Source organism: Nipponia nippon, unplaced genomic scaffold, assembly GCF_047370975.1.
Source record: "Nipponia nippon isolate SJK-2023a ecotype South Korea unplaced genomic scaffold, ASM4737097v1 scaffold_1, whole genome shotgun sequence".
NCBI classification, from domain to species: Eukaryota; Metazoa; Chordata; class Aves; order Pelecaniformes; family Threskiornithidae; genus Nipponia; species Nipponia nippon.
The window spans coordinates 24,719,727-24,747,317 of NW_028262290.1; the positions used below are offsets into that span (position 1 = coordinate 24,719,727).

Below are 27,591 nucleotides of genomic sequence, written 5' to 3' on the forward strand. Positions count from 1 at the left end.
GCGGCCGCGCACGCGCCATGGCGTGATGGGGCGGGCGGGGGGAGGTGGCAGTCGGCGGGGCGCTGAGGGGAGGGCAGGGCAGAAGGGGGCTGCTGGCAGCTATGGCCTCGCTCGTGAAGAAAATAATCAGCACTGCTAAGGCCCCTGCTGCACTGGGTCCCTACAGGTATGCCTTAGCGAGAGCGGGGTCTCTTGGAAGAAGCAGGAGCGGGCTTTGCCGGTAGGGTTTCGAGCAGGTGCGTGGAGGGGGGTCTGTCAGGCAGCCCTGGGGGCTGTGGTGAGGGTGACCCCCCACTCCCCCGAGTGGGGACCCATCTCCTCCCCGGTAACCTCCGCCCCGGTCACCTGGGGCCCTGCGGCGCCAGCGGGTCCGCAGTGCTGGCGGCAGGCTTCAGCCTGACTGGGAGCGGGGGTCCTGGTCGTTTAGGTGAGGTTTGGTAAACGTCTCTCAAAAAGTCAGTTGGGGAAAATAATTCTGAAATTAGTGATAAGCAGCGAATGGGAAAAAAAAAAAATGCAAGAGAAGGAATGATTCCCCCTCAAGGAGAAAAGTGTTTGTCTAGAAAAAAGCATGTTGCGTAGGGAAGTTAGCAGCGAAGGCAACTGTGGAGGCTCAGCCCGACCAGGACGCGCTGCGGCAGTTGGAGAGTTCACTGCCTGGGCACTGCAAATCTGTTCTCATTTTGAATGGGACTGCCAGGAAGTTTAAATGCTTTTCAGTCTAAAAACTAACTGCTGTAAAAATATATAAGATGTTGCTCAACATTTTCACAAGTAAGTTGTTAGTTGCAACGGTTCTGAATGTAACTAAAAAAAAAAAAAATCCCAATTTTAATTGGAGAAAGTTTTTCTCTTTGCTATTTGGATGTGAAAAAATGTTCGGTAACTATACTAGACTCACATATAAGGTACTGAGGGATTTTCTGAGAATTTTTAATTCTGGTTTCAGGCTTTGTTTTCCCAATATAAACACAGACTGCTTTGGTTTAAACTTTTCGACTTGTAGCATCTTAGTGCCTTCTAGGTGCATTTTTGTCTTTATTACTTTGAAACTGAGTTTTCTGAGCTTCAAAGTGTGTGTTCTTTATAGGAATTAGAAGGATGGAGAAATACAAAGTGTAGAAGCAGAGAGACATGACATGAAGGTTAACTTCTATGAACAATAAACTAGACTTCAAGCAGGGGCCTGTCGTTGCTTGTAGTTAAGAGAACATCTAAGACATGGGGAAGGCAACAATTCTTTAGCTACACACACACACACAGAGCCACCCACCCACCCACACCAACTAGCCTAGCCTTCAACATAGCTCTCCACTTCTTTTGTGGATTAACTGCATTCCAACATTTTGTGCTTATTGGTAGTTCTTGATGAAATACCGCTTGTTATGCAGCCTGTTAATTCTATGAAGGGCCCAACATCAATGAGTTTATCACTAACTTAGTTTATCAGGTTTCAGTAGACTTGTCAAAGTCCATTGAGCAAAAGTTGCACAAGAAATAACTGCCATGTACATCTCTGCTGTGGAGTCTTGAGCATGGAATGAGAGCTTAATATGGAATGAAGAATTGGGATGTATGGGCTGCATTCCTGGTTCTGCTACAGCCCTTCAGTATGCTTTTTGATGACCTATTTTTAATGTATTTTTGTATTTCCTTTACTGCATCCAATTTCCAGTACCTTGAGATAGGTAGGTAGATAGATATATAAAAAGACTCATATGTGTGAGTGTGTATATATATACATCTCATTGTATGTGTATCTATATACATCTCATTAATGATATTAAACTTTTTAAAAGACACAGCAGCGGTACCGTTCTTGTATTAATCAACAACCATTTGTGTAAAGAAGATCTGATTAACTTTGCAGTCCTTGTCTCTAAAGAGCATGCTTCTTAACACCATCTTTCTGATGGATGATGTTCTTCTAAGGTCATAATGTCTATCCAGTTATGCCTTTGGGTATACTGAAACCTAATGACTTTAGGCACATGCTCAGATCTCTGCTGAATCAGAAATTAAAGAGTAGCTACGATTGACCCTAGTTGTAGGATACATCTGCAGTTAAAGTGTGATTGGGGTTTGTGTAGTTGAAGTTTCTCTGAACTTCACTCATGCATTTGACTGTAGTAGAAGTATACCCTTTAGTTGGTAAATTGTTAATAGTCTCAGTGCATGGAGAATTCCACTGGTAAGCATACCAAGAGAAGAAAGTTGAGGAGCAGAGAAGGGGACCCAATAAGACTGCTGCAGATATTGATCTGGCAGTGGTATCAGAAGGCTTCAGCTTATTTTTTTCCCCAATTATTTGTGATTTAGGACTGTCCAAAGGCCTTTGTTGGGATAAACGTTTCATTGTGTCATTTGCTTTATAATAAGCAGTACAAGCCAATCTCTTTTTTTAGAGAGCTCATACCTTCTTGTTGCATGGTTCTCTGTGCTTCAAACAGAAACAAGTTTGTGGTCTGAGGGCCTGTGCCTCAAACAAAGCAGGACATGGTAGGAAAGAAAATAAAATTAAAGAAGCATATGTGTTTGGTTCATACTCACATTTTCTATCAATGAGACTGGAGTAGCTAGAAAACTACTTCATTCACTAGTTTCTCTTCTTTAAATGGTGTAGTTTTGTGATTTACTCTAGCTTTGTTAGTTAATGGTAGAGAAAATAATCACCACACAAGATATTTTACTATATCAGATAAGTTACTTGCTATTTTTTCCCACTTATGAAATTACAGGAGGATGTAGGACAGGCGTAAAAGGAAAGATGGGACTGATGTCACTGTTCAGATTGCCTAACTGTAATCATTTTATTGAGTCCCTAAATTAGGTTGGTACCCTGTGAAGTCAATGGATTGAGACAACCCAATTGAGTCAATCTCAATTCATAGAATAGAATCATAGAATGCTTTGGGATGGAAGGGACCTTTAAAGGTCATCTAGTCCAACCCCCCTGCAATGGGCAGGGACATGTACTAGATCAGGTTGCTCAGAGCCCCATCCAGCCTGGCCTTGAATGTTTCCAAGGATGGGGCATCTACCACCTCTCTGGGCAACCCGTTCCAGTGTTTCACTACCCTCATTGTAAAAAAATTTCTTCCTTATATCTAGTCTGAATCTATCTTCTTTTAGTTTAAAACTATTACCTATTGTCCTGTCACTATTGGCCCTGCTAAAAAGTCTGTCCTCATCTTTCTTATAAGCCCCCTTTAAATATTGAAAGGCTGCAGTAAGGTCTCCCTGCAGCCTTCTCTTCTCCAGGCTGAACAACCCCAATTCTCTCAGCCTTTCCTCATAGCAGAGGTGTTCCATCCCTCTGATCATTTTTGTGTCCTCGTCTGGACCTGCTCCAACAGGTCCATCTCCTTCCTGTGCTGAGGACCCCAGAGCTGGACGCAGTACTGCAGGTGGGGTCTCACCAGAGCAGAGTAGATGGGCAGAATTAAGAGAATTAAGAAAAGAAGAAAATTAAGAGAAGAGACGTAATAAAAATGTTCACTGAAAGAGGCCCTTTCTTTCTCCACTGACATTAAAGGGAAGTTAACCTCCTAATTTAGATACTTCAGGGAGGTGTGTAACTCTAGTCTGTGCAACTTGAGAGGCTTGTTGAACTGTCAAAAAAATGCATTTTCTTGTGGAATGGAATGAGATAAGAAAAACAGTGTTTTTCTTCACCATAAATGCTTTCAAAAGAATCTTTCTCTAATTTCTTTGCAAAATATTAATCACCAGCTGAAGAGAAGTAAATTATGTGTCTTGCATAATGTTTGCTAGGTAGTTTAAATCTTTGTTTTAATCTTTTAATCTCTGTGTGGTAATTAGAGACATTAATAATTGCTAACTCTACTTCAGCAAAAACACACCTGACATTTATATAAAAATGTTTTGCTAATAGCTTGAATTCTGCATTTTTCTGAACTAACCCAGCCAACAGGTCATCAAGGTCATTTTGTGAGAGGAGAGTGATTGTTCTGGGAATGGAGTGATCAAGGTGGTGTGCTGACGGGCCAAATCGATGACTCTGGGGGAATAATGCCAGAAAACTAGAGTGCAGGGCTTCACCTCACAGCTGTAACTCATTTATCGTGGTGCCCATTTGAGAAGAAAATGGTAAATTTACTAATCAGCTGGTTTTTTGTTTTGTTTTTTTTTTTTTTTTTAAACTTCATTGCTCTGCAGCTGAGATGTAGATGAAAGGTATTGTCTACCTATCAAACCGAGATGGAATATTTATCTGGGCACGTGCAAAAACTTTGTTTACTCTGCCTCTCCTCTGTGCTATCTGCAGTGTGGAAGCTGTGTAGCTCTGTTTAGTGTTGTGTTGCTGCACTCATGCCTTTTGCCTTTCCAAGAAACGGGGGTTTTTACCTCAAAAAAAGAGCTGTGCTAATGTAGCTATGCCTTTCCATAGGTGATCTAATCCCAGGTCTCCTAAAGCGTAAGCAGATTGAACATATGACTGTGTACAGACTTGCGCGTGCATAACCTAAGTCCTCTATTTTTCTGAGATACTATAAACTACTGAAGAAAATGTGAAGTGTGCTTTCAGATAGTTAAATGTTTTGATGGGGAAATATTAAACCTAAAACATCACTTATGTTTTCAGCCAAGCAGTGCTAGTAGACCGGACAATGTACATTGCCGGACAGATAGGTATAGAACCTTCCACCGGGCAGCTTGTCTCTGGAGGGGCAAAGGAAGAAGCTAAGCAGGTAAGATGTCTTCTAGAAATAAACCTGTAACGGAGTTGGCAAGTGCTTAGTTAAACATGGACTTATGAGAAATTGAAGAGCCCTAGAGAACGCATTTCACATCCTCCAAGATGAAGGAAAAGCAGGAGGAAGTCATTCCATCCTGCCCCTGTCATTTTCCACTCAAACAATGTGAAGGTCAGGGGAGGAATCTGTATTTTGTGTAGCAAAGAATCAATATTTGTAACAAAGGTTCAGACCCTAGTAAAAACCCTGGCTTTGAGATGGGGAAAGATTTGTTCCCCCAGCAGCAAAGAGGTTGTGTGAGGTAATAGGTAGGATGAGGTGGCGCTGCATCATGCATTTACATCTAATGAATGGATGGTTTAATACTTTTGGTTTATTAGAAGCTCCCTTTTATTAATTTACCCTTTAGTCTATTTCTGATTTTGCTTACTCACTGATGACAGTTGAAGATTTGCTGGGTGAATTTATACTGTAACATGGATGTAGCCAGATTACAACTCATATTTACATACTTAGCTAAATACAACGCAGCTGATACTTAAAGATTTTTGTCTCATTTTTCATTAGGCTCTAAAAAACATGGGAGAAATCCTGAAAGCTGCAGGCTGTGACTATGGCAATGGTAAGTGTTGCGCTGATGGTGGCAATCAAGTGGTTGTTTTTACCTACCTGGTTTAAAAAAAAAAAAGTGACCTTTTAAAGAAAAAAAAAAAAAGCTGTTTGCTAAACATGCAGTTGTTACCAATAGCTGAAGGAGACAAAAGGAATCATGAGTCTGGGTTAAAAAAGAAAAGAAATAAATCAATGTGCACGTGTTTGTGGTGGGTACCGATGGGACACTATTTGCCATAAGTTCCTGTCCACAGTACTAATATTTTAATTCTAACTGATGAAGCTCAGGTATAGACAGAGCTGCAACTGACTACAGGCATTTTAACCATCCTAGACTTTGCTCCAGGTAAAGCAGGTCTGTATCTATGGTGTTAATACTCTAGGAGGACTGTAATAGTGGAGCCAAACCAGGATTAATGTTGGCTTGGGCAGTCATGGGTAAAAAATTCTAGCATAGACTATATCTTCAGGCCTTCTATGGACTTTTTTTTTTTTGGCTGCAGATATTATATATGATGTAATGTAAGCCAACTGTTGGCTTACAACAGCTTTTTTATTTGACCTGCTTATCAGTTCTGTGCCTCTTGGAAGAATTGAGCTTAGAACAAAATTTAAAACAGATATTTTCAGAGCTGGCCAGGAATGTTTAATTCCTTATAGTTTTATTATGTACTAGGTATTCAGATTTTTTAGATGGTTCTCTAGGTGGTAGCTCTAATGGTCAATATCTGTTTGCAAAACTTTTCAAAATGTTTAGAGTATTTGAGAGAAATTTATGAAATAAAAGCAAGAAATGCACTAATGATTTTCAACTTTTATACAAAAGTCAGAGGTCCAGAATAACTGCAGTTATGTAATTTCTAGTTGTGAAGACTACGGTTTTGATGGCAGACATGAAGGACTTCAATGATATTAATGATATTTACAAACAATGTAAGTAGATCTTTTGTTTCTGTTTTACCAGTATGGCTTGTGGAACTAACTATAGTCACAGTAAGCAAAGTGTTTTAATGACTCAGATGATGTAGTTCCAGATTCTTTGAGATTCCAGTAGAAATACGACATTTAACAAAAATTATTTTGCAAGCACCAGATCAAGCACAGCCCAATTTCATCTGGATTTGTGTCCTACCATCCCACTAACTCACTGTCATGTGAAAATCAACTCCTGCTGTCGCTGCAGGTTGATCTTCCGTGCCTCTTTACCCTGATAGATGCTGTGTTGTCCCTAATGTAATTCTACTGTAGGCAGCCTTCAAATGCTTAATTTCGGATTTTGTTTCTCTATTTCTTTAAAGTTGATTTGTATCTTTGAATGATTTGTGGGTTATTGTTATGGGACAGGGCTCATTTTTTTTATACAAGGATGAGACACATGGGTCCACTTAAGAAAAAAAAATAATGCTTGGTTAACAAAACTGAATGCAGGCTGAAATAGGTTATTCCAATGAGCCATATTGTGCAGGAGAATTTGGGAGAGTATGCACATAAGTTCCTTATTTATATAGCTTTGGGTTTTAATTAGATAGCAACATCTGGTCTTGAACAAGTACTTTTATTTATGAGCTATCAACATAGTCTACTGCATGTCAAAATGGAATTGTGTGTGTATTTAAGCAGGGTAAAAAAAGACCAGCTGGATACTCCGTTACTTGTTGCCTCCTACCTGTAGCTCAAGAGAGCAGTTGCTGCTGTTCTTTGATTGTGAATTATTATCCTGCCTTGTCAGTGCAGGACCCTGAAATTAACAGTTCTGAGCTTAGTGTTATCTCTCGCTAGTAAAACTTATATTTAATTATGCAAATTCCTTGGAAGTGTTTGAAGTCGGGTTGGATAGGGTGGGTTGGACTAGGTGATCTTTAAAGGTCCCTTCCAACCCAAACTATTCTATGATTCTATACATTTGACTCTTATATCTTGACCAATACCTTTTTTTTTTTTTCCTTTTTGTTTTCCCCTGTTCTTTTAGTATCCTTGTGTGCCAGGCTTTATTGTGAATGGAGGAATAGGTCAAGGCCCTATTTTAACTCTGCCTTCCTTTGACATGAGTAAGGTTGGCCCCTGTTGACTTTTGGCAAATCTGGGATCTTTGCTCATGGCTCTTTTGACAGGGGCTTGTTTCTCCCTCTTGCTCTGTCTGTGCAAGAGCCCTCTCCCACTCTCTTGTCTTTGCAATTGGATGATCACTGTTCTGATTTAATCCTTCTTTTCAGCCAAGTTGGTGTTAAGGCCATGCAGTGTCAGCAGAATGCAAGTTATCACTGGCTGCTAGGTCACAACTGTAGCTGCCTTCTCAATGATGAATGGTAGCTTGCTGAAATGTTAGACCAGTCAGTGACCAAAGAAAAACCAACAAGGGGGAAATGATAGCTGGCACAGAAGACTATTTGTCTTGTAGCCTTGAACCTGAAACTGTTCCAATGACCGCATTTTATACAGGTTACTTTGAACTGTGTTTTATCAAGCAAAGTTAAGTGATTGGTGGATGTTTCTGTTTAAATTACAGTTTTCAAGACAAACTTCCCAGCCAGAGCAGCCTATCAGGTTGCCGCTTTGCCAAAAGTAAGTGTCGCTTTTCTGCTTACCAAAAATGAATTTTCTGAAATTCCTTACTTCTGAAGCATTCTGACAGCTTTTCTTATTCTGGAACAGCTTCAATTGCAATTATTTTAATGAAGACTCTTAAGTATTTAGGGTTTTTTTTCTAAGTATACCGGTCTTATTCCCACACATGATAAGAGATATAAATATGAGAGAGACTTTTTTTTTTGGTGGTGGCAGATGGCTACAACACTAGAAATAAGGGGTTATGATACTTAAGTAAGATTAAAGTGAATTGTCAGTATTACTTAACGTTGCTAAACTAGTAATACAACTGTCAGAAGTATAATCTCCCTCAAATGTCACTCTGTTCATACAAGGGTGTGTTATACATCCACTTGCTTAATAAAATAGATCTATTAGATTCCTAATACGTTTCTTCATTGTTTTCTCACAGGGTGCCCGAGTTGAGATTGAAGCTATTGCTATTCAGGGACCCCTCCAAGATGCTTCAGCCTGACTATAAATAGAGACTGAATATCCTACGACAGCAGTTTTGAATTTAATACTTCTCCCTTACATCCTATTCCTACAGTTGACTATCAGCAGTTACGTACAGGTGAAATCACTAAACTTACTGAGGAAAGATGCTTTCTTCTGAATTGTGGCCTTGGATTCTCTAAAATACAAGCTTGCAGTGAGTTTTATGCGGGCAAACCCTGAAACCTCCAGGAGTTCTGCTGAAATCAGCCGAGCTTGATTGCAGGACAGGGCCCTTACTTTGTGATGGTGACTGGATATTCAGATATTAAGTACACGTTTGGGTGAACGTATGACAGTTATACTATGGGTGATCTGGACATGGAAAACTAATGATTTGGAATAGTAGGTTTTTAGTAACGATTTTAAATAAGAAAAAATGACAAATGGGAAAACAGTGGAACACTTGAATTGCTTAGCGTATGTTTTCACTTTTGTGTTTTGGGGAATTTTGCTGTGTTTGTTTCTGAACTGTCTTAAACTCTTCCTTTACAGAATAGATTACTGTTGGGACTCACATGTTTTTCATATGGAAGCAACTGCTTAAGAAAGTTAATATTAATTTCAGAAAGAAGAAAATTACGCTTTTCTGAAATAAAGTGCTAACTTTAAATCAGCTGTAAATTAATCTCTACCTGTAACCTTTTTCATAATCTTTTTCATAGCAATTCAACTTTTACTATATTTTGATTTTTTTAAAAAACAAACAAACAAAAAATCCTGTTTAATGAGAATAAATGATAATTGCATCTGTGAAACTGTGCTTTTCTGGGAACAGACTTTTCTTTTCCTCGTTATGCTTTGATACTCCATTACAAAAAAGTCCCTATCTTGCTTATTCATTAAGAAATAATTCAAACTGAAAGAATAGGTTTATTATCTATCTCCTAATAGCTAAGGATGAAAATAATCTTCCAAGACAGGAAGCTTTCGGCTACCATGGCATTACAGTTCTTGGCATTTTTCATTCTGCCGTTAAGGACAGAAGCATCTGCTTGAGGGGGTGATGAAGCAATATTGAGAAGTCAGACTGGTGATGCTAGTAAGTTATTGCATCCCTCTGCATTTCTCTTCTAAGCACGTAGAAATGGATACCGTGTTTTTAAGGAACTTGTTTGCAAGTCAGCTACCTCGTGGTAGAGGTGATTCCCTGCCTTCCCCACAGCCATATGACTAAGCACAGTATTGGTTTATTTGGAGGGAAATGAACAGAAATTCTTTTCTGTTGTCATCTGTCCACCTCCATGTCTGTCTTTTGCTCTCTTCTGTGAAGATGCCCATCCAATTACCTATGGGATGCTACTGTCACTGTATCTTCGCTTTCTTTGTGTAGAAAGCAAAAGTAGCCATACACAGCAACTGGGAGAATGTACCATTTCAGTGGTAGAAACGTGTACCTGCTTCATCAAGTGTACTGTGAGAGGGAATCCTGTAGGCTGCTCCTTCCAGAGGCTGCTGTCCGTATGCCAGCGTGCCATGACTGAGCGCTTCAGAATCTGTTTCTAGTCCCATCTCACGTGACCAAACTCACTCAATTTTGGTAAGCCACAAAACCAGCGGTATAGCAAGGAGAGGGCATGATGCCCGTTTGCCATGGGTCAAGTCACAATACTGTGGGTTCAGCTGTCCAACAACTCAAATCCAAACCAGTTCTCCTGTGTGTGTATCATTTGTCTCCTGTTTATAATGCCTACGGATGATCATCTCACATACTTTTAATCAGTTAATGATTTTCATATGGTAAGCATGCCACAAAGATCCAGTCTGGCAGCACCCTGTTGCTGTCTGCCTTTCCGTGGCACATGCAGGTATTGCCTCGTCTGAGAATCCCCCTGCGTTCAATACCACAGCCACATTGTGTCAATCATCTTCCATCCTTGGATAAACTCTAAGTGTCCCACTTGTGGTTTCTTACCTTCCTGCTTGTCAGCCATGCTTTCCAGCTGTCCTTACTTCAGTTGCGCTACTGCGGTAACTGTATTTTGTATTGTTCATGCATTCCCGGTATCACTTTAGCATGCACCAGAAGGGCAGTTTGAAAGTTGTGAGAACAGCCAACCCCATTTACCCCTTCTAGATATGGTGTGAAGTGGCCATTTCTCCTGCTTTTTGTTCAGCTTGTAAATTGTATCTTTATAGAAAAAAGATTAATAATGAGGTTGTCACAGCAAGTATGTACAGATGTATGGATTTTTTACAGCATTATCTTGTTTTCCCTTGACAAAATGGGAGATACTTATTTGTATTAGAAGCAAGATAATGCTTTCAGTATTTCAAACAGTGAACTTCCAAGCAACAACCTTTGAAAAGTACCTGACTTTTCTGCATATAAACTTCCTACACGTAAACATTATTAGTCTTGGCTTCTGCTCTTGTTCTCTCTCCTCGGCTATACTATTAATGTCTTTTATGCTCTACAGCTCTGACTGAAGAAGCAGTCCCACCTAAGAAAAAACATGAGCAGACTTGTTAGGAAGGAGCCTAGTACTAACATGAATATGAGTTTCTAGAAAACATAGAGCAAATGTTGCTTCACTTTGTCAATTACATTATTCTTAATTATTCTTAACTGAATGGAGTTACGTTTAAACAGATTCCTAATTTATATTTGTGCTTCTCTGTTACAGCTTTGCTCGGATATAAGTACTTTGTTGGACGATATTTCACTTATTTGCAGCAGATTTAGTTAAAGTTCACCTTCAGCAGATTTCAATAGTGTCGAACACGAGCTAAGTTAAGCCTTGTATAATCGCTACAGTTATCCCTTCTCACGGTCTTCACTGCCTTACTTGTGCTGTTGCCTCTTTGCCAACCTTGAACCTAACGCTAGATGGCAGGTTTGATTTTTTTTTGGTGTGTGCTGACTTGTCCATTTGCTGATACAAATCCTTTCTAGAACTCCTTTGGATGTCTTCGCCAATACAGAGGGGTGTGAATATACCATTGCTTTCCACAGTAAAGTACGGTCTAGGACCGAAATGTAAGTGAAACACCTGAAAATAAATGCATGCTGGATGCAGCTAACAAGCCACAACACATTACTTCCATTAGAAGTATTCGTATCAGTAAGTAGATGCCATCCTGCAAAAAGTGAGGAACTAAAATCCACTTGTAGCTCTATGATTCTTTAGCTTTTAGCTGGAGACCAGCTGCACAGTTTCTTCAGTGCCTCAGATCTAAATCTGCATTCTTCAAGTACTGGAATTCTAGAACAACTGAAATAAACTCTCTTATTTACAGCTACAACATAGCAGTTCTCAATATAAACAATTAGCCTTCCATAGAGATGTTTAAAACTTTTATTTTTTAAGCAGAGTTATATTATTTGATTCTATTCTTTAACACAAAAAGGCTAAGCCCCATAATTCTCCAATATGAAAACCAAGCATTGTGGATATCTCTGAGTTCAGCAAAGTACACAAACATTTAAGAAACTGTTTTAACTAGAGCTAACTTAGCTTTTTTTTGTTTGCTAGACTGAGCCTCTAGCATGCAAAATATGAAGTTGCAATTCAGGTTGTGGCAAACTAATTTCACCATTTAAAATTTGTTTCAATCACAGGTAACTTCTAAAAAACCAACAAAACAGGTCCTCTATTTCTATGCAAGTAAAGTAATACTTAAATTTACATGTTCCTCCACGTGTTTAAGTAGGTTTTTTTCCTCCAAAAGATTATATTCTCTACAGATTAAACAATGCAAAAATAAAGCTCAGTACATGATTTTAATAAAATTTTGTTCTCTGTTAAAACATAGAGCCAAACTTAAACCACCCGAATCTTCTGCTACAAGCACCTTGCTCTTGTTGCAGTTTTTACCTGAAGCAGTTCCACGTTGGGTGACAGAGCCAACCCTAGCCAGCCAGAAGGCCAAGTATTTTCTGGCATCCAAACACAAGGTGCGTATGTGCCTGCATAGAGCTGACAGGGTGCAAATTTAACCTCTTCTAGGGCTGTGTTTATTGGTAATTGAAACAAAATTCCTACCAGAACTTTCTTGTGAGCTTGGAAACCGAGTCTATTCCTCCCAGTGTCCTGCCCAGCACTCTCTGCGGCATGGAATGATTACCTCCACCATGGATAAGTTAAGGGCTGAAAACTGTCTAACTTTCGATAAACATTTCTGAGGACTGTCTTCTATTTTGATTATGTTAAAAAAACCCAAACCCTAAAGTATATTGCCCTGTCTCTGGAGGTATATCCTGTAAACACAGACATTGGAGCATATCCTCTTCTCAGCCTTTATGTGAGAAAGCTCTTTGATCCACAGACCAATTTCTGCCCTTGGCAATCTCTACGATGTCCCAGGTTTGCAAAGGCAAATAACTGCGCATATTTCGTCCCTTTATGCATAGTATGTGTTTTGGTAGCTTACAGACCAGGAATGCTAGGCCCCAACGTATTTGTCAAGGTAGGGATGTTCAGCATACATCTAGCAGCCAAATTCTCATCTTGTGGTAATTTGAGTGATTAACATTTCATGTTTAGCACAGCGTCAAGCGTATTTCATCTCTTCGAAAGGAAAAGGAAAAATAGCTTTCATTTGTTGTAATCACAGAATACGTAAGGACTGAAGATGACTGAGAAGGGCTGATACTGTTGAGTCATTGACTGGCTTATACTCCTCGTTTCCAATTAGCATTGCTTAATGACCTGAAGAAGTTGAACGGTGAGGAAAGGATGTATTGTCACCTGTCTTCCTTGTAACAACAGTGGTAGAAAGAGTGATGCTGCGGCGAGCGGGTTATCTTGACTCCCTCATATCTTCATATTTTATTTCCAAGTGCAGTCTCCTCTGTTGTTACTAATATTACTGATCTCTGTCACAGAACTCCTCTTGGTTTATGCTTTTAAATTGTTCAACGTAGCTGGTCAACCTGCAACTCATGATCTAACACGCAGCTTGCAAGTAGTCAGCACAGCTCCCCTCCCGATTTCATCTCCTGTGTTTGGGAGCAGGACTGACGGTGCTGGCACAGGTGCCGGTGGCTGAACCGAATTCCCAGCTCACAGGAGGAAACCAGCCACCAGAAGGAGCTGATGGTGGAAGTTCCTGGGGTGTCCTGGACCCTGGCTGTAGGCCCAGCCCAGTCCTGTATCACCCCGGGGATTCCTCGTCCTGCTCAGGACCTGTTCCCCCACTCCTCAGCTCTCCCAAGGGCACAGTACGTTTCTCATGGCTTTTTGTCATGGAATGACCTGGGTGTGTGGACAAAAAGCTTGACTACCTCCGTTTGATTTTTTAATTCCCATTTTAATGTCAATAGATTCTTAATGGAACTAGCTGCTCGTTTTAACTTCTCTATTATAGAAGGCTCGTAAAAATAAAAATAAAAAATAAAACTCTACAACATCCACCTACCAAAAAATTCCTAAAAAACCCGGAAGTACGCATTTTGGTTCTAAAAGTTTATGGTATTGCCTACAGAAAGTTGACATTAAATGAAGCTGACAAGTTCGTAAGAGTGCTGATAAGCAGAAAACCTTAGATTTAGTGATATAGCCAAGGAATATCAGCTTACACAAAAGGCTGATAGGCCAGGAATATCAATTAGATTATTTAATACAAACCAAAGTCAGCTGGAATCAGATGTGCACATGCAGCACAAAATTTAGCTCTTAGAGGGGATTTGTATAATTTGCTAGTGACAGCAATATTTTTTTGAAGTCCTTTTGTACAGTAAAGCTAATAAAATAGCAACAAGTGCTTGCCCTTTTTAGACAACGGACCTTTTCTCTGTATTCTACTTCCTTATGCCAGAGAATCCTGTAAACACAGTTCTCAATGATAATGTATAATCCCTTTGCGACATTCACCATCAGAACAAACTTCTACCCTCTATCAGATCCATAACATCAATTATATTCAGGGCCTGTTTTCACAGGAAATTTGTTTGAAAGCTTTGCCATTCAGCTTCAGCTCCAAAATGATTATTTAGCATTTTGGAAAATAACCAAGACAGTGCCTGATAGCGTACTTCTTCTGGAGGACAGCACTACAGGGAAATAAAATAGATGACCTCTCCTTTGGGAAAAGGCTTATGGATGTCTCTGGTTAGAAATCTATTTTAGAAGCCACAAATGCATAGGAGGAGCTACACAGCTAAAGACAGGTTATTAATCACCATGAATGTTAACAGCTGGGAAGTTTTTTATTTTAAGTGTGCTAGAATTTATAAGACCAAAACATCCTCCTCGGAGTTAAAAATGCCCTCTTCTTTTGCAGAAGTCATCACGTATATTGTACTACTACCCTTGCAATAAATTCGTGTTTAAAAATGGAGAGTGAGCAGCAGACACCCACTTGGGTCCTGGACACTGCACCCTGTATATCTTCCATTTTCTGAAAAACTAACCGCTGCGTTTAGTTCCAGCCTGGTAAATGGGCACTGTCATCTTCCAGTCCTCTGCATGCTATACACTTCAGCAGCTCCATACACTGGTAGTCCAGGCACTCAGAGAAATTGCCTGCATACTACCATTAAGAAAAAAAAAGAAGCTACACTATATTCTTTATCCTATATAATGCTGGTTGAAGGTTTCAAAGGTTTGAAGTTAGTTATCTGAACCTGGAAAAAATCCTAATTGAAAACTGAATGGTTATACTGGTGTCGGAAAATGATCCCACTGTGCTAGATGTGTACAGAAGGCACTCTGTGGCAGGGAGGTGAAAGTTCAGGTTTTTCAAACACTTGAAGTCTTGGCAGCTTGACTTCAAAAAATATATATAATATAAAACTTTTTCTGATGCCTCTTATTCATGTTTGTGGCTCATGACTCAATCCATAAAAGCTTTTCTATTTTCCCAACCCAATAAAATCAAAAAATGTTCATGTGGACAGAAGAGCAGGCCCAAGAAGATGATGTTCATAGAGACATAACTTCTATTCCTTCTTATTAGCTGTCTCTGAAACACATGGAAAAAAATAATTTAACAATTACTTGAGGGTACAACTTGATATTCAATAAATCTTACATGTGAAAGTTCCCTGGAAGCATCACAGCATGAAGGGGGTATCCGCTCTTCTCCCAGATCTGTAAGGATGTTCTGAAGCAGCCACAAGCATCCACTGGCTCTGCTTCCTCTTTCCCATCCCATTCATACACAGTCTTCCTCTTACAGATATTACCACCACCTATGTGAAATCCAGGTACACTGCAACAGTCTTATGCTCCTCCCCACCCTGCTGCGTTTTCTCTTAACTTTTGAAATCACTGCATAATTTCAGTCATACTTGATACAGAGGCAAAGCTCTCATGGACATTAAATCTTACAGCAGTCTTAAATAAGGACAAGAGGCAAAGGGCATAAATTCAAGTACAGGAAATTACATTTAAATGTAAGAAAACCTTTTTTTTACTGTAAGGGCAATTGACCAATTGGAATAGGCTGCCCACAGAGTTTGTGGAGTCTCCATCCTTGGGGATATTCAAAACCCAACTGGACAACCTGCTCCAGTTGACCCTGCTTTGAGTAGGGCGGCTGGACTAGACGATCTCCAGAGGTACCTTCCTACCTCAACTATTCCATGATAGCGTACGGTTGAGGAACTGCACCCAGCCCCTGAAACTGTATGTGTTGGCCATCAGCAGCTGAGAAGCTACGAGTCTCGCTGGCTTGCTTGACAGCTAAAAGATGGTGCCCAAGGGGATGACTGGCAGAAATCATAGTGTTGGACCACTCCAGCTCAAGGTACTTCTTTCCCAGCCAGAAGATCCTGCAAGGATAGGTTGGGAACATGGGAATTCCTTGTAGTGAATGGTGGTATTACCATGAAGCTGGGTAGGGAACACAGGGAAGCTGGGAATTTTGCAGGGGAATGCAGACGACAGGAGAGAGACGTCCAACTGCAGTGACTCTCTGCAACAAAGAGTCTGACAGTTAATCTGCATGAACATTGCTAACATAAGGTGAAAAAAAAAAAAATCCCCTTTAGTGGTTTTGGATTCAACATGCTTAGTGTGTCATTGAGCATTCCCTTGTTCAGAGACGGACCTCAGCTACCTCTAGCGCAATGTGGGGGTTTTTTTTGCACTTGTATCAGCTCATATCCTCTTAGTTGTACCCTCTCAGAAATAAGACTCTGAATGTTTTTGATCTGTCTCAAAGTAAGAATTTTTCCATTCCCCTTAGCATTCTTGCTTCCCTGCCCAGAATCTTGTTTTAGTTCTTCAATATCCTTTCAAGATAGAAGAATTGCTCTCTTACACAACAGCATCCCAGTTCCATTCTTAACATTGTTTGCTTTTCTCACCCACAGCTGTTCTCTGAGCTGTCTGCATCGGTACTCCCATCATCAGAAATGTATTACGGACACAGAAGCAGGGATGCTCTTTCTGCTTCCTTACAAAACTGTTGGGGGGACTATTGTCAAGGCAGGTAAATGAAGAAAGTATTTTGATAAAGCTGTAATCATTACATGATGAAATCTCTTATTCTTCAGGAGGAGGGGGCTGCTGCTCTTTGGGGTTTCCCAGAAGCAAATTTAAGTGCTTTGCTGAACTCACAGACAGATATTTCTTTGCAAAAGCATAGGGGCAAGACATTAAAAACAAGTTGAGTGAATAAACTTTTCTGGACTTCATAGGCAAAGCTGTATGGCATAAGTTTGAAGATCCTGCAAGAGCACAGTTGCCAACAGCCAACAATAGCTTGTCATCACAGGCTAGCTTAAAAAGTAACAATATAAAGGTCACCAACAGTTAAACAGATGAGAATTAAAGGGAGGTGAGTGCCTTTTTTTGGTCTCTGCTTATCTAATTCCACTTGAGTAATCACAAGGTCATAAAGGCACATGTACCTTGGCCAAACAGCTTGACCACCACCCTGCTCTGCCAGGCTGCAGTGCTCACACTGCAAACCATTTTCCATAATCCTGTAGCACAGGTGGAACATGCTGGCTTGCTGCCAGTGTAACTAAGACAAAATAGCACAGGCATGCCTAATGCGTATGGCAAAATGCACTGAACAACCCTCTTGACTACAAGTTTTTATGGACAGCTAAGACAAATAAAATGATCTCAGGCACAGTTAAAGACTGTGTTAAAGACTCAGCAGTGCCAGCAGCCATGAGTAAGACAGGGGGCTGTTCTGAACTGCCCTGTAGGGCAGTGGCTCTTCATATTTTGTCCCATAGTCCCTCTTGTTTAAGAATTTCTTACATGGCTGCTCCCTGCAAGGCAATCATTGCAGATATTCAATGTCTCCCCACTTTTAACTGTCTTTCTCCACCAGTGACAGAAGGTGGCTTGCAAAAGTCTTGCCAATCCTTTCAAATGCACATTTCTGGACCTGCCCAGCAACACTTCCACCTTGCTGGAACACACGAGTTTGGTGCTTCCCATTTATCTCCCCCCAAATGGAGCTCTGCATCCTCCCGGCATATCAGGAAGGATGACAGCCGTAACACGCCTTGCTGGTCTGTTGAAGGGAGCCCTCACCCTTTATACTCAGCAGCTCAAAGGCCAGAACATATACTAGCACTGGGAAGGAACCAAAGACTTCTCACCCCAGGTGGAAGAGGTTCATTTGGAAGTCATGAAAGGTGCTGGTCTAAGGTATCTCCCCCCATTCCTGCTGAAGCTGTCCTCTTCTGAATTACAGATATACTCACCAGCCCATAGAGGTTTTGAGCATGGCTACATAGGCCAGTGGTTAGGAGGGAGGGGAGAGAGGAAAAGTGGGTTCAATCACTGAAGTAATGTTCACTGGGGGAAGGGAGGAGGTATCTGCATTGCCTGCTCATCGTTTTCCACATTCCAGCAATACCATGGGGTAACCTCTGCCTTCTGGGGCATGCGAATACCTTACATGATGGACTCAAAGTAAATGAGTGTGGGATTCTTAGTATATGTGGAGGGAGAAGAAATAACTTTTACAGAAAGACTGTGACAACAAGAATTGTGAACATAATTTCCAAGTCTGCTAAAGGGACAGGCCTATCCCCTCGAATTCTTCTCTTCACTAGTGTTACAATTTTCCAAAGGCACTTTATTTGGCCTGTGATTTTTCCTTCCCACCATGTGACTGCATTTGCTGTGCAATGTGCTTTCATCCCAGCGCTACACTGCTGATTTCAGCTGATAAGGAGAATAAGGGGATCTAAAATGACTGTCTGGCATAGAAAGGAAATCATAAAGCGCCGTTAAGGCATGAGCTCATAAAAACAAGCCTGCAAATAATAATGAGCAGAGTCATGATTTTAACGTAGGTTTTTATTTTCCAAGACTGCATGTTACAGTCTAGCATTCTCCCCAAATCGGGATAATTTATCACCGGTAAGACTCATGTATTATATAAAGATGACCCATGCAAAAAGCATGACTTCCAATTGATTGCTTCCAAAAATATCTCTTAATGTAAACAATAATATTTATGACTCTCTCTCTTGTGTTAAGATGCAGAAAGCAGCAGTATGCTGGCAGGGGGATGACAAGATGTGCTCATTAAGGACAGCACAGTCTTTTCTGTCTCCTAAACAATAACCCATGTGGTCCTTCCCTCCTCTGTCAACATACCTATCTCTGTCACTGCTGCACCATCCACAGCTTCTCCAGTTTCTTCTTTTGTTTCAGGCCCTCCATTTACTATCTCACTGAGCAGCTCACTTTCCACCTGTTCTCCCGTCTCACCTGGGAACGGTAACCACGGAGATCAAATTAGGATCCACTGAGAAAAGCACCAAGTGCCCCAGCTCTTTTCTGTAAACCTGACTCGACTTTGTCAACTCTCCAATGCCCTTTACGAAGGTACCCCCTGAATGAATCCATAGGGAACAAACAGGATGCTCCCAATCACTTTCCATCATCCAGCTACATGCGTGCCTCATGCCTGTAAAGTTCTCCTGATGCTTTCACAAAATCCCCTTGATGCTCTATTCAATACACATCATGAATACTATTTCTGTTCAGGTTATTTTTCCTGGATTGTATTTTATATACGTGCAGTTTTATTTGCAATTGGAACAAAACAGAAATAGAAAACATGGTAACATGCCAGTCTGGCTGAAACCATGCTTTCCCTGGGAAACAGCTACCTAATTAATTTACTCGCACAGCTACTGAAGAATAAAGGAAAGCAAAACAAGTGCTAAGTATCATATGCACCACAGCATAAAAATGGAAGGTCCCTTCTTCATCATATGCCTGATGGAAAGAAAATGCACACAAGTTATTACTTCTAGCTTGGAACAAATAGGAGCAAAACTCTCTTTTTCCCAAAAGCCTCGTTCACTCGCCCTGCAAGCAGCATGAATCACCTGGTGGTCAAAGCCCCATAACTGATCCTCAGGCAAACGGTCAGTTGTAAATGTGTTTCCATGGACATGAGGTCATATCACAACGTTAAGGGTGTACTGCTCTGCCTCCAGCACTGCCCTGAAGCTTAGAAATGTTCATTAATGAAATTGGAGTGTCCAGCTGGGCAAGACTACATGTTTTATGGGTGAGCATCCAGTCATTTACTATTTACATAAACAAGACTTAATTCCAAATGATAGATGCCCATTTGATGTAGAAGAAACCTCAAAATTCTTCTGTGAAGAGACACAAGAGAGGACAAGCCAACCCCCATGCTCAGCTACTGGGATGCAAGGAGTCAGATTTATATAGCCAGTTCAGAGACGTGCACAGCAAAGCCACAGGGTCAGTGGTAGTGTGTGTAGCTGGCTCTGGGCTTCACACACATCAGTCCTTCTCCTGCGTCTTGCACTTCTCTAAGGCAAATGTGGAGTGAGGAAGGCTGCTGATACCACGCTTCCATGCAGAGGAAATAGCATCCTGGCTTGTATCAGGAATAGCGTGGCCAGCAGGACCAGGGAGGTGATCGTCCCCCTGTACTCGGCACTGGTGAGGCCGCACCTCGAGTACTGTGTTCAGTTTTGGGCCCCTCACTACCAGAAGGACATCGAGGTGCTGGAGCGTGTCCAGAGAAGGGCAACGAAGCTGATGAAGGGTCTGGAGCACAAGTCTTATGAGGAGCGGCTGAGGGAGCTGGGGTTGTTTAGTCTGGAGAAGAGGAGGCTGAGGGGAGACCTGATTGCTCTCTACAACTACCTCAAAGGAGGTTGTAGTGAGGTGGGGGTCAGTCTCTTCTCCCAAGTAACAAGTGATAGGACAAGAGGAAACGGCCTCAAGTTGCACCAGGGAAGGCTTAGGCTGGATATTAGGAAAAACTTCTTCACCGAAAGGGCAGTCAGGCACTGTAACAGTCTGCCCAGGGAAGTGGTTGAGTCTCCGTCCCTGGAGGTATTTAAAAGACGGGTAGACGTGGTGCTTGAGGACATGGTTTAATGGTGGACTTGGCAGTGCTAGGTTAAAGGTTGGACTTGATGATCTTAAAGGTCTTTTCCAAACTAAATGATTCTATGAAATACTTCTCATGCGCTTCACCTGCTTATTCCCTGAAGAAATGCTCCCCCAGGAAGTATCCAGTTCCTCACTGAGCTGCTTTGTACCATTAGCAGAAATACGATTCCTCCTGTGAAGTGTTCACCTTCTGCGTGTGCAGCCCATGGGAGAGACACGTCCTATGGGCACTAACCCAAAGATGAGCACAGCCTGCAACCTCTGGCAATGACCATACCTCCCAGTAGAGGTCCCTCTCACAGAACGTGGAAATAACCTGCCATCTCAGACACCACTGCTTCCTCAAGCAGCCTTCCTCCCCAGCTAGTCAGCTCCAAACATTTTTGGAAAGCCCATCCCTATGTCCTTTCACCACTACTTCTATTCTGCTTGTGTAATAGCCAAGCTTCTAGGACAAGCTGGATATGCCAAGGGTGCATCAGAGAGATGCTGCTTCTTCTACATCCAGACATGCACCCTCCAACTTCATGTGCACAGGGACAGTTGCTTTACAATTAATACATGTAACTAAGTAATGCAGCCCTTGGTCTCTGTAAATATTAAGGAATGTGTCCGAGCTACACAGAAGCACAACATTTTAAATGAGGGGTATGGTGGGGCACTGTACCTGCTAAGAACAAAAAGGGCATGAAATGAAATAGCAGAGATAATGACTGGAAATGCTGATTAAATTTATTACAGCTTGGACTCGTGAGTCTGAGGCTTCCCCAGCCACATTCTACGCTCCACATTGTACAGACTCCCTGGACCAAATTCTGACTCCAGAAGCTCATGTGAGGCTCTCAGTGAAGTCAAAAGGACCCACGCACAAGTCCCTGGAGGCAGAATTTGGTCTCCTGAGTTTATGAAAGCACAAATATTACCCTCAATGAGGTGGTCCTCTTCAGTAATATGTACTTTCTCGATGATTTCGACTACAGAGCTGTCACTGCCCTCTACCAGCCCACTGTCCTCTGCTGGTCCTGGCGACGGTGCCCCAGCGTCTTCTCCCGGTGCTGGAGGTGAAGGCCCAGTGCTCTCCTCTTGCCATGCAGACGGCAGCTCAGAGCTTTCCTCCGCTCCTGCAGGCAGGGGCTCAGTGCCCTCTGGCTCTTCCCTTTTACTGACCGAATCCATCTTTCCCTCTACGGCCAGAATCATGGCTGCAGCCTCCTCTCCTGGTGGATGCTCGCCCTGGTTTGTCTCCTCAGAGGCAAAACTCACATCTTCCGCTGGGTCCAACTGTGTTTGGTCAGCTATGGTTTCATGATTGTCTGCAGTCAAGGTGTTTTCACCTGATGATGCTTTTAGTTATGGCACAGCAAGGAAAGAAAAAAGAGAATTACAGATAATTGATGAGTGGGCACGTAAGCTGGATGAGAACCAGACTGACAGGGGACCACACAAGCAGTATCTGCCAAAGAGCTCCCACCTGGCCACGGGCAATACTCCTTCACAGGTCTGCTGCTCTTACACATGTCCAGTAGAGGATGGCACTGCTCTTTTACATAAAAAAAAAGTTTTGGCTTGATGCACATCATAGATTTTCATATGAAGAGAGCTGACCTGTTTACAGGTCAATGTTCTATTACATTCTGCCTTACGGATCTGACGTGTGCCGAAGGTTTGCTGGTGATGGGACGCTATGCAAGGAAGCACCTTTTCCTGCCCCAAACCAAGCACAGACTCAACGTGCCGAGCGGGAGGGAGCTGCTGCCCTGGGCCGCACATGGGAAACTTGTGGCGGTGCTGAACGAAAAACACCGACAAGAACTTTCTCATCCCAGAGGGTAAGCAGTGCTCATTTCTTAAAACAAAAACCAGTTTGTCTGTCTTTTTAAATACTAAACTACCATTCGTAGTATGCTTTGTCTAATAAAACATTTAAAAACAGGAAGCCTAAACAAATTAAAACTTCTGCTTCTTTCATCTTTCATCAACTTATTGGCTAAGTTAAGCAATGGGCCTTTTTGGCAGACAAAATTTATGAATAAAGAAATGGTAAAATTACTCTGACAGGTATTTAAGGATAAAAGTTGAAGACTCGAAATGAGCTATACCTACCTATCAAACTGACTTAAAAGCTTTCCGATTAAATTCGGTTTGACAAGAGCTTGTACTTAACCTTCTCCAAAGGAATGACAAGATGAAAACCCTGGGAATTCATGCACGAAATCTGTTTATATAATAATTACAAAACTGGACAAATTGCATTTTCTGAGAAAATGATGATTGCAGTGTCAAAGCCAGTGAGCAGAACCGTATGATACTTCATACACACATAGATGAACAGCGAAAAAACGTAACACATCCTGCTCTTAAAACAGCTGCTTGACTACCGCTGCTCTTAAGATCATTTCACAGCTCAAGCAAAACACCTCCCCAGCAAGCGTCGCCTAGTTAGCATGTGCCTACAGACCTGGGGAAGGATGGCTAAGCCAGGAGAAGGACAAGAACAGGGAATGTGGACTGTCAAGACAGACAGAAAGCAACTTTGACTATGGGACATGTAAAATCTCATTTGTCCCGGGAACGGTAAAATCATCCAGGGTCCAAACAACCCCTCCAAATTCACAGAGATAGAGCCTGGCAGCTGCCGAGGGGCAGTGGGAAGGGCAGAGGGACCCAGCGCCCGGGGACGGGTTTCAGTCCATCAGTGAACATCGCTCTGTGAACCCGCCCAGGCCCCTTTTCAATCCATTTACGCTCTTGGCCTCCACCATGACCCGTGGCAATGTGGTCTACAGCCCACTTACACCCCCTGTAAAACACGTTCTTGCTGGTTTTAAGCCTGCTGTTAGTCATTTCATCAAGTGACACAGTTCTTGTGTTAAAGAAACAGCAAATATATTTCCCTATTTACCTTCTCTAGATCTCTATCACACCTTGTCTTCCAGGCACTCCTTTTCCTAACACGAAGCTGAATGTGAAACAGATACCCAACAAAATAACAGCAAGTAAGTCTTAAACTACTCTAAGCAGTGACTAAAAATAGAGGAGGGTATGCTCAGAGACCAGAGACTCGATCCTTTCACATTTTATGTTTTATCTCTTTAAACACCTCTCACGCCTTCACCTTGCTTGGTACCACATGGACAGGGAGCGTTTAAAACCTACAGACAGAAATAAATGAGCCATGAAAACCAGCATGTTATACGGAGTTTTCAATTGGTATTACCAGTAAAAGAAACAATTCAAACCCATTATGATTAGGAATCTCCTGCAGCTCCTATAAACATCAGCCCTGTAACTTCCAGCTAGCCCTCTCTTCATCAAGATGTTTATATAAATTGGATTATAAAATACTGCTGTGCCACGCACTGCTGGAAACCCTGGAAGCATTCCTCCGCTCTCATCTGAAATGCAAAGAATTCTCTAATATGGAAAAAATAAATCCTCCCAGTAATCTGTTCAATACCTTTATCCCCAAGAAGAATGAACATCATGTGGCAGTCAACATTCCTAGGATGCCTTCTAGTTTTGTTTTATTTTTAAATTTATAATTTTTCTTTTCCCTGCTGTAGACAATTTCAGCTGGAGAAACAATGAAAAGCACAGTGAATTTAAGTGGGCCACTGCTACAGTATTTTTCCCTTTGCCTTCTTTCTTTCTTTTTGGAAAAGCCTCACATTTTTGTGAGTTACACATCAATGGAAGAAAATTAAATACATTTTTTTTCCATTAACGCATTTAGAGGAGTTTCTCTCAAATTACCCTCTCTTATAAAACTAAATTAGAAAATAACTAACATACCTGGCTGGTAACAGCCAAATTAATGGAAATCTTTCAGCTGTAACTACAAACTGCACTTTCCCATTACCATGACATTAGTTTATGTACTTAGTACATTTCATACCCTATCCTAACATGAACAAGCCTTTAGATAGAATTCCTTAAATACTCAGAATAAATTGCTTCAGTTGTTTCCCTGAGCCCTTCAGTGTTCCTGTGCAAACATCTTCCAGCAGAGGATGGAAAGGCAGAGGAATTTGGTACATGGACCAGGCGAAGAAGACAGCAGGTGCAGTATGAAGAGATTTCTGCTGATATTTTCAGCAGGGATGCTGCAGCCAGAGTAACAGCAACAGATGATATTATAACTCAAGAATACAGGAAAGAAATGCAGTAAAATGAAAGGCAAACAACTTTTAAGTATCTGTCTTCAGGATGTATCTTCCTGGAGAGGCCAGTATCTCTAACTGCAGCATACAGGTTCTTATACAAGTGTTTCCAAACCTCCCTTGGAGCAAAGAGCTAAATATGATGAATATGGAAACAAAGGTTTATTTAACTGCCACTGAATAGCAAGGATATTCTTACGGAGCATCCTACAAATACGCCTTGCACCCAAAATTAACCCTCTGTGACTTGAGCCGAGTCAAACTCACAAGAGTACTGCCGGCGCTGTGAACTGCGCTGGGGTGGACATACAGATTTTGTAAGAAAAAGGAAGGATCGCGGGGTCCGGTATTGCTAGTTGACTATTCTTCTAAAGCGGGGGGGAGCACTGGATTTACAAGGTTCGATACAACAGCACCTGTCTGCAAATCAAAAAAAAGTCTGCGGGGAGGAAGGGAAGCTCGCGACTGATTCATTTACAAGAAGCAGCCGTTTACCAAGACATCGTTCACGAGGGGCAGCTCCACCGACAGCGCGGACAGAAGCAGAAACCGAGAGGGCCCCGCCGGCCCCCGGCCCCCGCGGGCCGCCCCCCGCCCCGGGGACGGGGCCGCCCCGCGGGGCAGCGCGGCGGCTCCCGGCAACGCGGCTTCCCGCCCTCAGCGAGCCCCGCGGGCAGCCCCCGCCCGCCGCCCCCCGGCCCCGCTCACCCCGCGGGCAGCCCCCGCCCGCCGCCCCCCGGCCCCGCTCACCCCGCGGTGGCCGCGGCCCGGCGGCGGCGGCGGGCGGCGGCTCCTGGGGGCGGCTGCGGGCGCTGCTGGAGCAGCCCATGGCGGGGCGCGGCGGCCCCTTCGCGACTGCCCGGCCCGGGGCGGGGTGGGGTGAGGTGAGGTGAGGTGAGGAGGGGCTGGAGCTGCCGCACCGAGCGACGGAGCCGGGGGCGCGGCGGGGGTGGCCCTGGCCGCGGTGCCTCCCAGCGCTCCCCCCGGGCGGCGGGGCTGCTCCGCTCAGTCCGGCCCGCCCGCTCGCCCGCCCTCTTCATCCCCGACCGTGAGGCGTTGTCCTGTGCTATCTGCCGGGGCCACGAGGTCTAAGTGGCAGCAGCCGAGAAAGGGACCGCAGGTCTGTGTGGCAGCAGCTGAACTTAATCCTGGGTGCGTGTGCCCGCAGGTAAAACTCGCGAGCAAACGTCAAGCTAGGGTAGCATCGAGTGGAGGGAGACCCACGCAGCGGCTAAGAGGGTCCAGGGTCTGGACAGGGACACGAGACCGACTTGGAGGCCATGCTGATGTTTGAGGGTCCGTGAACGTGGTTGTGCTTGTGAACCTGAGATGAGGGCATGGGGTTTCTGTAGGGACCCCCAGGCCGGACCAGCCGGGGACGAGCAGCAGGACTGGGCTGCCCGCGCTTACGCTGTATGTGGTTTATGCCGGTGCTGCTAAACGCAGCGCTCTGCCTTAGCGTCCCGGGTGCGCGTGCTTGTACGCGCACGCAGCGGGCTCAGCCTCGCTACCGGCCCTGCCTGCAAATGGGAGCAGCAGCAGATGCATCCGCGGGGCTGGGATGGGGAGGCCTCTGGGGTCTCAGCAGCTGGGAGGCAAGGAGTCCCCAGGTTGCAGAGTCCTCTGGATTCAGCAGCCACCTGTAACATCCTTACCATCAGCCTTAAAGGTAAAATAAAGAGAATACAATTTTTATATTTGCATATAGGCAAATCGGCAGATGTCCAGGGAAGTCCACGTGGCTTAGAAACTTTCCAAAGAGTAAGAATGAAGAATGTTTGCCATATATGTGCTTGCATAAGCAGGTCCAGTGTATTTTATTTGTTGCACCCAAGACATGTTTAATTATGTCCTTCAAATTTAATCACCTATTCTTCTAAATAAACGTTTTTTATCCATCCAGAAGCTTGTCCAGACAAATCATATTGTCCGCGGACACTTGTCCAGGGTTTGTTGATGTCCTGCAGCCAAGGTGGAGCTGCAGCAATAACTCCAGCCAGGCTGCAGGGCATATGGAAATCCTGGGCATGTGGTATACCGTATGGTATGCGTACTAGCACTGTAGCACAAGTGTCAAGCTCTGGCACACCTGGGAAAGACTGATGCAGATAAGGTATGTATCGTATGGATGCACGGTGTACCCTGGAGCCATCAGGCTCACGGCATGTGCAATGCACGCTGAGTGCACCCCTGTCACGCTGGGAAATCGCCTGGCAAGCATACGAGGAGCAGCACAGGAGGGCGTACACCACGTAAGCCTAAACACATTAACTTCTGCTTCCTCAGCTTGAGTTCATTTTTAGGACACTTTTTAAAAATAATAGAAAAAACTGTAGGCTGTATAGATTTCTCTGTGGCTGTATATAAGATTTCTACCAGACACTAGCCAGTGAAATGATGGTAACTTTAGTATGAGCAAAGCATGCTGCTGTGTAAGCACAAAGGCAGAAGTGCAACGAAGGGCTTAGCAACTTAAAAGTTAATTTCAGAAATACCTAACGTTCATGCTGCTGGCGTGAAATCCCGACAGCGCTGTGGTGGGAGCTCGGCTGGTTCCCTACATGGCACCCATGGGTTCCCTGTACAGCACAGATGCGGGTGCCTCAGCGTCGGAGGTGGACGTGCGTGTGAAGGCACCCAGGCACCCCTCTATCACCTACCAGCTGGGGTGGGCCCTGCTGCCACAGGTAGGAAAGTAGAAGCATCTGTGCTTGC

General features: G+C 43.1%; 2 protein-coding genes across 4 annotated transcripts; one reads left to right on the plus strand and one right to left on the minus strand.

Annotated features, from left to right (window-relative positions):
• Positions 1–47: 47 nt before the first annotated feature.
• RIDA (reactive intermediate imine deaminase A) lies at positions 48–9,174 on the plus strand. The gene is made up of 6 exons (XM_009469312.2): positions 48–166; positions 4,607–4,712; positions 5,286–5,340; positions 6,195–6,263; positions 7,837–7,892; positions 8,329–9,174. Exons 1-6 carry the CDS (start codon positions 102–104, stop codon positions 8,389–8,391), a joined length of 414 nt encoding a protein of 137 aa, XP_009467587.1. The 5' UTR covers positions 48–101; the 3' UTR covers positions 8,392–9,174.
• A 132-nt stretch (positions 9,175–9,306) lies between these two features.
• On the minus strand, positions 9,307–25,826 carry ERICH5 (glutamate rich 5). Of its 3 annotated transcripts, XM_087749141.1 has the most exons (4): positions 25,627–25,826; positions 21,640–22,059; positions 18,929–19,042; positions 9,307–15,317 (listed from the first exon to the last, which is right to left on the minus strand). In XM_087749141.1, the coding sequence occupies exons 1-4, from the start codon at positions 25,703–25,705 to the stop codon at positions 15,295–15,297; spliced, it is 636 nt and encodes a 211-aa protein (XP_087605267.1). In that variant the 5' UTR covers positions 25,706–25,826; the 3' UTR covers positions 9,307–15,294. The 3 variants fall into 3 exon arrangements, with proteins under 3 accessions (XP_087605267.1, XP_087605274.1, XP_087605261.1); XM_087749148.1 differs by lacking the exon at positions 18,929–19,042; XM_087749135.1 differs by lacking the exon at positions 9,307–15,317 and having other exon boundaries at positions 18,952–22,059.
• Between the last annotated feature and the right edge of the window lie 1,765 nt (positions 25,827–27,591).